At 34.8% G+C, this 11,639-nt stretch overlaps 1 protein-coding gene across 3 annotated transcripts; it reads right to left on the bottom strand.

Annotated features, from left to right (window-relative positions):
• Positions 1-244: 244 nt before the first annotated feature.
• On the bottom strand, positions 245-5,174 carry LOC114194584. 3 transcript variants are annotated; one of them, XR_003606404.1, is made up of 10 exons: positions 4,871-5,174; positions 4,195-4,425; positions 3,956-4,058; positions 2,597-2,676; positions 2,427-2,504; positions 2,193-2,284; positions 1,403-1,514; positions 1,074-1,302; positions 772-897; positions 264-685 (listed from the first exon to the last, which is right to left on the bottom strand). XR_003606404.1 is itself a non-coding variant. In XM_028084914.1 (9 exons), exons 1-9 carry the CDS (start codon positions 5,066-5,068, stop codon positions 569-571), a joined length of 1,137 nt encoding a protein of 378 aa, XP_027940715.1. In that variant the 5' UTR covers positions 5,069-5,174; the 3' UTR covers positions 245-568. The 3 variants fall into 3 exon arrangements, 1 of the variants encoding a protein (XP_027940715.1); XR_003606405.1 differs by having other exon boundaries at positions 1,074-1,230; XM_028084914.1 differs by lacking the exon at positions 1,074-1,302 and having other exon boundaries at positions 245-685.
• Positions 5,175-11,639: the final 6,465 nt, after the last annotated feature.

The following is an 11,639-nucleotide window of genomic DNA, read 5'->3' as shown; positions in this document are numbered from 1 at the left end:
CTTCGAGAAAAATCAAATTTATATAAGATATTAAGATACAACACTCAACTCAAAGGCAAATTAAATAAAAAACTCTCCAATCTAATTTAAGTCCCAATCTAATTTGTTCTGTTTTAGTGGACTTTTCAAACTAGTTCATTGTATGAACTTATTTTGACAGCTATAGCTGTGTGTGTGAAGCTTGAATTAGTGAATATGATAAACACCAAAGAAATGATCCATCAAAACATTTTTCAAAAATCAATAAAGAAAAACATCAAATGTGAACTACTTGTCTTATCTTGAATTAACAACCTGAGATGACTGGTTTATTATCAGCATATACAACAGCATGGAAGGAACTTCTTTAGGGAAAAAAAGCATACTGTTATTTCACCTGAGTTCTGATATATTATTTCTAGTTTGACTATGCTGATAGAGCCCACAAAAGGCCCTCTAACCATCAGACTTGATATAATACACTTTCTGGTGCATGTCAACCAGGCAAAAACTATAAAATTAACCATTCCAGAAAAAGTCAGATTAGAAAACTGGTTGGGTTCCAGAGGGAGAGAGGGCATCCAACATCTTATTTCTGCAAATTGTACACTTTTCCTTTGTGTATTAATTTCCTAAGAGCAGCTTTAGCTTCTTCCAAAGTTTCTACACTCTGCCCTTCATCAAATGATATCCTCTGAATGTTGAACTGCATACAAGAAAGACATTAGATGAAAGACTGCAGCTACAGATATTATCAGAGAGACAATCTGGCTATGGACAGAAAAAGTATACCTGGGCACCTTGACGGACCCTGATATCAGTCCCTTTGCTGTCTATGGAAATGAGTGCAGCATCATCCACCTCAGTCTCATTAGATAGAAGTTTCTTAAGGGGCTTTGAGAAGATAGCATTGAGTTCCTATTATTTCAATCAAACATAAAACCAAGCAATGAGGTGCTATAACTCTAGGGCTGGTTTACATAATTGTATCAATGAGCATATGGATTATAGAAAGCCATTGAATAAGGTTTGACTGAAACAACTAGACTCAGATCTAATTTCAACTTCACAAAAAACCCTATTGGGTTACTTACCCGGGGGGGGTTGACATTAATTTATCCTTTTAGGTAGCTTTATTGACCAAGGGATAGCACTAGGGTCAACTAAGAACCCCACAAAACCAACCCCAGCCATGACCTTGAATGAGCCACATGTATTATCCACCCATCTGGACCATCTCCAGCTACTATGCTGAAAAAAGTAGAATGCCCCATCCCAACCAATCACATGAATTTCTTTTAAGTGGGAGAAGAGAGAAGCATTCTATGAGCATATAAAATTGTTTACTTTTTTGCCTACACAAGCCAGATATTATTTCCTTTTAACGCCAAGGGTAGTAAGAAAAAAATATCGGAAAATTCACCTTTAAATACTGTTCACCACCATCGACTGCAATCTTATCCGGTTGAAGTTTTTCATATTCCTTTACATCCACCCAAGCAACAGTACCAAAGCCTCCAATGAAATATATGTCACTGTCAATATGAAATGATTAAATTAGCTACACAGGTTGGTAGTGACAGTGCCAAACAACTGATGAAATTGAATTTCCCAATTCTTCATGGACTCTATTGTTCACGAGCACCATAACTAGAATTTTAATGAAAAATTCTAAAGGATAAAATCGACCTGCCCATGTTCTTGATGCTTTACCAAACACCCAAATATGGTTGTTTCATAATTCAACCATTAAAAATAAAAAAATAAAAACTATTTGTCAGTGTCTAGGCTATTGGGTTCTTTGTCTAAGATTGACATTTATATGGCAGGCCCAAGTAAAATGCCCCAAAAAATATGCAAGAAAGTTTGCACACAAGATTATTTGTTCCATACAATCAACTTGGCAGCAAGCAGCAGCTGCTTGTGTTAAAGAGAGTGCAGACAAATATCAAATGAGAGTCACTTTTATGTGTAAGTGGGAGGAACCAATTCACTATTAAAGCATACAAGAAATAATCAATATTAAAACTCAAAAGTCATGTGACTTTAAATGATCGTGTGATTTTAGGTGGTCTTTTTTTTTTAATCTTGAGTAAATAATGTCGACCATCCATGTATGATTGCATAATCAAGATTCACACCTTTCACTCGTAAAAAGAAATAACAAAAAATTACTGGATACATCCCATAGATATAACTGGAAAGGACCCAACCTTATACTCTCCATCCTAAAATAGTAGAAGTTTCCCCACTGTTGAGAAGGACCCTGTTGATGTTTCGCAATGTACTGCTTATGAGCCCATTCCTGTTAAGTACAAATAAGTCAAATAGATACCATGAAATGCACAGATAAACCTTTAACTCAGAAGTATCTCTAAATGAATAATTGAAGGTACAAACAAGTGCACATTTTCTAATCCACAAAAACAAATTACTCAGCAAACAACCTGTTGATCTTCCGGAAGTGGATAGACATCCCCAAAAATAGTTACCCTTGCATTGGACAAACCACTCCATCCAGGTATCTAAAAAATATAACTGTCAATAAAACCCAAAAAATGGAGAAAACAAGAATTGGAAATCTAAAAGCTTAAATAGGAAATGTCATATTTCAAACCTGAACAACCAGTGTGCATCTTGGGTCAGCCAACAAATTCCTTGTGTGAATTGCAAGAGGAGAAAATGAAAATATAGGATCTACAAAAGAAGAATATAAGGCATTTATAGATAAACACCACAAACAGAAAAGAAATCTTAAGTGCTCCAAAATTAGGAACTATCACCATGAGACGGATATCGGAGATAAATCAAGGAACACTTTATAACACAAGCATCTTGAGTGGACTGAATCTTTCATGCGTTCTTTATTTTCTTTATGTTTGTGTAGTATCAAAATAAGTCAATTAGATTGGAATGCTGTGTAATTCATGCCCATTTTCCAACTAAAGGAGGAACATAAATCTCATCCCCAGTTTCCACATACTCTTACTCATGGCACACGATTATGCTACAAAAACGAAAGATGGGCTAAATTGAAGTGATGGACTATGTATGTAAGAAAGGAGATTAAAAACAACAGACCAGATGGTTCAGAAAACTGATGGTATGAAATGGTTGTTTTGGTTTCTTTTTTAATTTTTAATCCAACCTAAATATTTGCTCAGCCAAATAAAGTCCACTGTCAACATATAAAGGCCATGTATGAATGAATTATTAGCTTTTCATTATAACCTTTTTATCTTGCAAGGCATACAATATGGTCATTTTAAGCTAATTCAAAATTTCACCTAACTATAACTTTATGGCTCTATGTTAGTTTATACTTGATAAGCTATAATATTTATTAGACATTAAATACGAACGTTTCAATCACAAGTGGATGAACAAATGCCTTTAACCTTTCATGACTAGTCTAGTTTATAAAACATAGACAAGAGGGCGAGAATTTTGTAACAAAACAGATAGTTGTCACATGTTAGTGGTGATATACCTGAACTGTGGGCCATGGGGTAAAGAGGGGGAGGAAGAATTTAGGAAATAGGTAAGAATTGAGTGAGGTGGAAAGGTTCGGGTGGGCTGAAGTATTCTCTTCAGTTCAGCTGCACAATCTCCATACTTATCTTCCTGCTTCTATGTTATAGTATTATTACTATTATCGGATGGCTACCCTTGTAAGGTGCTTGATCACCCTATTTTAAGTTCCTATCACATTCTCACTCTTTTCTCAGCAAGGATCAATACTAGACTGAAATCCTCAGTAACGCCTGCCCAATTTATAATAATTTATTTATCCTGATCCCCACCAACTTAGCTGAGACAACCATATGCTTATTATCATGATTGTATCAAACATGTACCTTGGGGAGAACTTCCAACTCCATGGATACACAACTAGACACTGAAATCCATAAATGCATCAAATATTCATGACTGAACGGCAGTAACTAATCAAGAAAATGAAGAATAATTGACTTACGACCCATCGAATCTGGTGCAAAATCAACTAGAGAACCAAATGGATATCCTTCTCGTCGGTGGTGCATACGAGACATTACAGTGCACAAGTGAGCAAATCTTGCCTTGATTACAGACGAAAAAGGCAGTAGAAAATTAATAAAGGGGATCCGTGATTGTAACTGGGCAAGATTCAGTTCTACACAGCAGAATACACAAATACTCATTTAGATTTTACCAGCAATAACACAAGCAGCTTACCTGCTCCATCAGGTTACGAACTGCTAAAGCAGGTCTAGGTAAACCGTGAGCCGATGTGGCACTCTGCACACCACCAGAAATAGGAGTTCTGAAAAGTCCAGCCCTGGTGCCACCACCCGATGCACTTCCACCTCCTCCTGGGCTTGAAACAGTTGTCCATGACATGTTCATTTGTAGTGGCGCATCTTGATCGTCTTCAGAACTCTCAGCCTCAGAATGGCTCAAGTTTTCCTTCATAAAGAAATGGAACCCAACAAAGTCAAAATTCAATGATAAGTTATCTGTTGATTATGATGCATAAGATCAAAAAAAGCAATGACCAATTAACGACCCAATTCAGCCTTACTATGGAATCTGCATGAAGACTGAAATAAAAACAATAAGGAACTAAAAAAGAGGGAAATTCATCACATTCCATTTCTAGCCAAATAAATAACATAGGCTAGCAGTATCATGATCTCATAGGTAGAACTTTGTTCAAATTACCAGTAACAATAAATAACAAAAAAAAACAAAACGCGGAATAAAACCGTGAATAGGGTTTTAGCAGGAGAGTCGTTTGATCAGAATATTCCAATTTCAAATTATAGAGTTAAAGTACAGATTTTGATTTAAGGGGTGCGTGAACAAATTAATGAATATGCTAAAGAAAAAGAAAAAAGTAGCATGCGACAACCTGAGGCTGAGAAGCTAAAGCGAAATCACTGGTGGTTTCATCGCCATCGGTGTTTGAAACACGAAGAGGGAGAAGGTGGGAGTGAGAGTTTTGGGTGATTTTGAAGAAAGAAAGTGGAAGGGTTCTCACAGCAGAGGAAGTAGAAGGAGTGCGAAAAAGGAGCGAAGAAGAATCGGAGATGAAGGAGAGTGCTTCCATAGAAGACTTTGTTTGGGATGGGTTTTTGGATTGGGAAATACGTTGTAAGTACTGAAGTAGGACACAACAAAATTAGCGTATACTATGATTCACAGAGGTTGTGTTGTTGTTGCTGAAATATAATATATATATATATATATATATATATATATATATATATATATATATATATATATATATATATATATATATACATATATATACATCGTTATTTATCTGTTTTTTTATTTTTATTTTATTTTATTTTTTTGTTCTGAATCCAATTTTGCTTTGCTTGGATTAATGATTGGTTGGTTAGTGATTAAAATTGCTTTGCTAATTATCTTTTGATTGGTGAATTTGATGGGCTTGAGTTGAGATTGAGATTTGTTTTGCCAACTCAAATACCACTTCCAATTCTGCGTGCCCAATCAATTACTATGTGACCCTTTTAAACATCTTTTGTGATAGCAAATTTTTTTAACATTTTCGAATATACTTTTTTATTAATTGAAAAGTATAAAAATTTATGAACATGTATGAAAGCTTACTATTCACGCGTGTCTTTTGTTTATGTTTTATCTGAAAATTTTCAAAATTTTATAAATATTATTAAGGTTTAATTATGTTTTAAATTCCTTACAAATTTGGAAATTTTCAATAAAGTTCTCCATAATTTTTGTGATATATTGAGTACTTAATAAATTTAATTTTTGTAATTGAGTTTTTATTGTTAACTTGGTTATGTGGCGGGTTGAGTGCTTTATGTGGTTATTATATTGTCATATTATTTAGAGATGACAAATAAATCTATTTCAGTGGGTATTGTAGGAACTCATCATCATCTTGACGGGGAATTTCCGCATTGGCTGGGTATGGGTATGAGAAATCTCCGACTTTTTCAATTGGGTATGGGGATGAGTATGTGGATGTACATATTCCCGCCATAATACTCGTTCCCGTCATATCTCCATCCCCGTTCAAATTATTAAAATATTCAAGATTAATTAGGTAATCATATATATATATATATATATATATATATATATATATATATATATATATATATATATATATATATATATATATACCCGCCATAATATTCGTTTCCGTCATATCTCCATCCCCGTTCAAATTATTAAAATATTCACGATTAATTAAGTAATCATATATATATATATATATATATAACTTTCTATTTTTTATTTCTTTTAATTATTTTGTTTGTCATGAAACTCATTCATATCATCAATATATTTTTCATCTTATCATAACCTTTATGTAATTATGTTAAAATGATGTATGTCAATTAAAAAAAATTTATTCCTCACACTTCAATATTTCTATTATTTTTTAATATTTTTATTTATTGTATATTTTCCTTTCACATGAAAATGTTTAATACTCCCAATTTAAGGTAATATAAAAAAATGTTTTACTTATTATTATTCATTTTTTCTCTTTTGTTTCGTTAAAACAATTTTTGTTATTTTTCAACAATTGAGTATATATGTTGATATTTGAAATGTTTACTTAGATCTCTAAGGCATTTTTCCTTTTATCATACCCTTAATTATACATTTGATTTCCTTTGTGCGATTTATTTCAATGATTTCTCAAATTATTTCTAAGACACACATTTGTTAATTTGTTAATATTTTTATTTATTGTTTATTTTGATCGTGTAGAATATTATTTCAATATATTTTATCTAATTATTTCTTATTTTTTAACTCATTATCAATCATACTGTAATTTTTTCATTATAATTGTATAAATAATTTTTATTTACTACAATATAAAAATTTGATGTAATTGCCATGAATATTATCACTATCCAACATATATTGGAGTTCAAAAGATACAAGATCCATGTCAAAATTTTATTATTATGTTTATTATTTGTTCTTTGTGTCATTTTGATCAAGTGATGTATTATAACTATTATTATATAAAAAAGATATTCATTACAATTTAAAAAATTGAAGTAAAGAAACATTTAAAAAATATTTTAATTTGAATATTTGTTTTCCTTTTATATTTTCTAAAATAATTTTTAATTTTATCAAGTGAGTTTCATTATTGTTTGCAGTTTTCAAATTTAATAAATGTTTTGGTTCTCATGAAATATTATTTGGTATTCTAATCTAAAATGTAAACAATTATAATTTATTTCAAAGTATTTGATATCGAAGAAACAACCATCCTCCTAATATTGAATATTTGATTATTATGTTTCCTTTATCATGATATTTTTTTTCTTTTATAAAAATTAATATTGAAGTAGTTAGAAAACGGGTACGGGTATGGGTACGAGATTATACTGTTACCCGGTGAAGATAAGGATGAATTTTTTTTAGAGGATGGGTATGTGATAGCGAAACTCGTCCCCACCCCGCCTCGTTGTCATCCCTGTCACTAGGGGCGATCATGGATTTGATTTTTAATGATCTTATCCACATCCATTTTGGATCCAAATAATTGGATTAGATTTTCGATCCAAATCCATTTTTTCAAAAAAAGTAGATTGGATTTTTTAAAAATTCAGATCCAAATATTTAGATCAAGTTTAAATCCAGATTCAAATATTTAGATCAAGTTTAAATCCAGATCTAAATATTTGAATCAAGTTCAAAATCCGAAATCTATTTTTCATAAAATAAATTCAAATTAAATTTTTTAAAACTTGTGTCCATAGGGCTAACACAATAGAATTTGGCAGATTTTTTGTCGGGCCAACGAGGCCAAATTTCAGCATGGAATAAACTTGGATGACTTTCGAACGAATTTCGGTCGGGGATGACGTGACCAAATTTGGACCAAGGTCGACTTGACAAAATTTCAGTGGAGATCGACTTGACGGGATTTGACTGAATTTTGGCCAGGGCTGATTTTGCCTAATACGACCAAAATTTGGCCAGAGTCGACTTGGCCAAATAGGCCAAATATGGCCACATTTGGGTCAGGGCCTGATCAGTCAAATTTCGGTCAGGGTTGACTCAACTAAATTCGTCGGCCGGGATCGACTTGACTGAACATGGCCAATTTTCGATCACAACTGACTAAGTTGAATATAGTCAAATTTCGTCCAGGACTTACACGACCGAATACGGCTAAATTTGGGCTAGTGCCGACTCAACCAAATTTTGGTCATTACCAACTCGACTGAATTTGGTCAAATTTAGGTCAGGACCGACTCGTCTAAATATGACCAAATTTCGATCGCGATCGACACTGTCGAATACGACCAAATTCAGGCCAAGACCAACTCAGTCAAATTTTGGTTGAGGCCAACACGACCGAATTTTGACCGGAACCAACTCGACTGAATTCGACCGAATTTCGGTCATGGCCAACTCAGTTGAATACGGCCAAATTTCGATTGTGACCGACTCATTTGAATACAACCAAATTTGGGTCAGGGCCGACTCGGCCAAATCTCAATCGGGGCCAACTCGATTGAATTCGACCAAATTTTGACTGGAGCCAGCTAGGCTAAATACAGCCAAATTTTGGTCGCAGTTGTCTCGAGCGAATACGGTTAAATTTTGTCTAGGTCGACTCATCCCAGTGCAATCAAATTTGGGTCGGGGTGAACTCAATCGAATACTTCCAATTTTTGTCTAGGACTGGTTGGGCCAAATTTTGATCGGGACCGACTTGACAGAATGTGACCTAATTCAGCCAAATTTTTTATATGGTCACACCAACTCAATCAAATACGACTAAATTTGGGCTAGTCCGTCTCAACCTTTAGCCTAACCTAACAAAAAATATAAACTGAAAATTTAGATTGGATATTTTGGATTATCCATTTTGAAAATCTAGATTTAGATTATGGATATACTATCCATAAGTATATCCATAAAATATATAAAATGTAGATCAGATTGATATCCAAATCATATAAAATGGATTGGATTTTTAATAAAATGAATATTATGGGATTGAATCATAGCAAAAATAGATTGGATCATGAAAATTAGATTTTTTCCCATCCTTAGTTTAACTTTTCATATCATCCTCTACTTCCTTCCGCTCATTTAAGAGTTCAATAAATATAAATTATTGTTGTTATCCTCATAATTTTTATTTTTATGTGTTAAATAAACATTAATTATTACTTTTATCCTCATATTTTTATTCTTTCACTTTTATATGTTTTTAATCTCTTTTTATTAATACATTTTTTTACAAGAGTATAATTTAAATTTGTTAGTACAAATTTATGGATACATTAACAATTCTTTTATTAAACTTCTGAAATTTTAAATTAAATTGTAAGGTTTAAAGTTTATGAATATAAATTTTAAGGTTTAGTGTTTACGGACGTCTCACGTCCCACGTTGCACGTCGCATGTTGCACGTCGTTGCACGTCTCACTTCTCACGCCTTACGTCTCTCGTCTCATGTCTCACGTCGCATGTCTCTCACGTCTCTCATCTCACGTCGCATCTCTCACGTCTCTCATCTCACGTCGCATGTCTCACGTCTGTCACGCCTCACGTCGCATGTCACACGTCTCTCACGTCTCATGTCTCACGTCTCTCACATCTCACGTTTCACGTCTCATGTCCCACGTTCCACGTCTCACGTCTCACGTCGCATGTCGCACGTCTCTCACGTCCCACGACTCTCACGTCTCCCCGTCTCACGTCTCACGTCTCATGTCCCACGTCCCACGTTCCACGTCCCACGTCTCACGTCCCACGTTCCACGTCCCACGTCTCACGTCCCACGTTCCACGTTCCACGTTCCACGTTCCACGTTCCACGTCTCATGTCCCACTTCTCACGTCTCTCGTCGCACGTCCCACGTCCCACATCTCACGTCCCATGTCCCAAGTCCCATGTCTCACGTCTCACGTCCCACGTCGTCTCTCGTCCCACGTTGTCTCACGTTTGACTTACCACGTCCTACGTCTCACGTCTCACCGTCTCACGTCCTCTATCTCACGTCCCACGTCTCACGTCCCACATCCTATGTCTCACGTCCCACGTCGCACATGTCACAATATTGCACTGAAATACTTGATTCTTTCATAAAATAATGGTGATTTGGTTTACTGGTTGCAGTATAACTAAGGTTCTTCTTTGCTGTTTATCCTTCTTCAGATAATAGTTTCTTATTGATCAAAAGAAGGAAGAGAAAGGACATTATTTTACCGAAAATAGGAAAGCTAACCTTATGCAACAACAGTAATTTGAAGCTTTTGCAGATGTCTGCTACCATTACATGGATGTTAGAAAAAAAGTGTTTAGATGTTGACAGACAATATTTTTTTATTGGTTTTCTATTCTGACATTCAATATGCGAAGAGATGTGTCACAAAATTCTAATCAAGGGTGGCAAAAAAATCCATTTTTTATAATCCAATCTATTTTTTTCTATGATTTAATCCATTTAATATCTATTTTATTAAAAATTCAATCAATTTAAAATACATTTTATTGGATATGGATATCAATCTGATATATATTTTATATATTTTATGAATTGGATATTCATTCTCTAAATCTAGATTTTCAAAATGGATAATAAAAAATATCCAATCTAAATTTTTAGTTTATATTTTTGGTTAGGTTAGGATAAAAGTTGAGACTGACTATTCTAAATTTTGTCGTATTTGATTGAGTTGGCGTGACCCTATACAAAATTTGGCCGAATTCTGTCAAGTCGGTCTCGATCGAAAGTTGGCCCAGCAGGTCCTGGACAAAATTTGGAAGTATTTGGTTGAGTTCATCCCCATCCAAATTTGTCTGCATTTGGCTGAGTCGACCTAGACAAAATTTGACCGTATTCGGCCGAGACAACCGCAACCAAAATTTGGCTGTATTCAACCTAGTTGGCTCCAGTCAAAATTTGGTCGAATTCAATTGAGTTGGCCCCGATTGAGATTTGGTCGAGTCAGCCCTGACCCAAATTTGGTCATATTTGGCTGAGACGACCTAGGCTGAAATTTGGTCGTATTCAAATGAGTCGGTCACGATCGAAATTTGGCTGTATTCAACGGAGTCGGCCACGACCGAAATTCGGCCGAGTTGGTCCTGGTCTGAATTTGGTCGTATTCGGCAGAATTGATCGCGATCGAAATTTGGTCATATTTAGGCGAGTCGGTCATAACCTAAATTTGGCCAAATTCAGTCGAGTTGGTCATGACCAAATTTTGTTCAAGTCGGCACTTGCCCAAATTTAGCTGTATTCGGTCGACTAAGTCCCGAACGAAATTTGACTATATTCAACTTAGTCGGCTGTGATCAAAAATTGACCATATTCAGTCAAGTCGGTCCCGGCTGACGAATTTAGTCGAGTCAACCCTGACCAAAATTTGACTAATCAGGCCCTGACCCAAATGTGGCCATATTTGGCCAAGTCGGCTCTGGCCAAAAATGTGTCGTATGAGGCAAAATCGGCCCTGGCCAAATTCAATCGAATCCAGTCAAGTCGATCTTGACTGAAATTTTGTTGAGTCGACCTTAGCCCAAATTTGGTCACGTCGTCCCCGACCGAAATTCGTTCGAAAGTCATCCAAGTTTATCTCATGTTGAAATTTGGCTTCGTTGGCCTCGACAAAAAATCTGTCAAATTCTAT

The sequence above is a fragment of the Vigna unguiculata genome, chromosome 8 (genome assembly GCF_004118075.2).
Source record: "Vigna unguiculata cultivar IT97K-499-35 chromosome 8, ASM411807v1, whole genome shotgun sequence".
Classification (NCBI taxonomy): domain Eukaryota; kingdom Viridiplantae; phylum Streptophyta; class Magnoliopsida; order Fabales; family Fabaceae; genus Vigna; species Vigna unguiculata.
This window is presented reverse-complemented; position numbering and strand designations above follow the sequence as displayed.

Bases quoted from the DNA above. Each gene is read 5' to 3' on its own strand.
- LOC114194584 (XM_028084914.1), bottom strand. From the start codon at position 5,068: ATGGAAGCACTCTCCTTCATCTCCGATTCTTCTTCGCTCCTTTTTCGC. The intron at 2,285-2,426 runs GTTGTTTGCTGA...TGTACTTAACAG, and splicing joins CACTTCCGGAAGATCAACAG to GAATGGGCTCATAAGCAGTA. The intron at 1,515-2,192 runs GTTGGGTCCTTT...TCATATTGACAG, and splicing joins TTTAGGATGGAGAGTATAAG to TGACATATATTTCATTGGAG.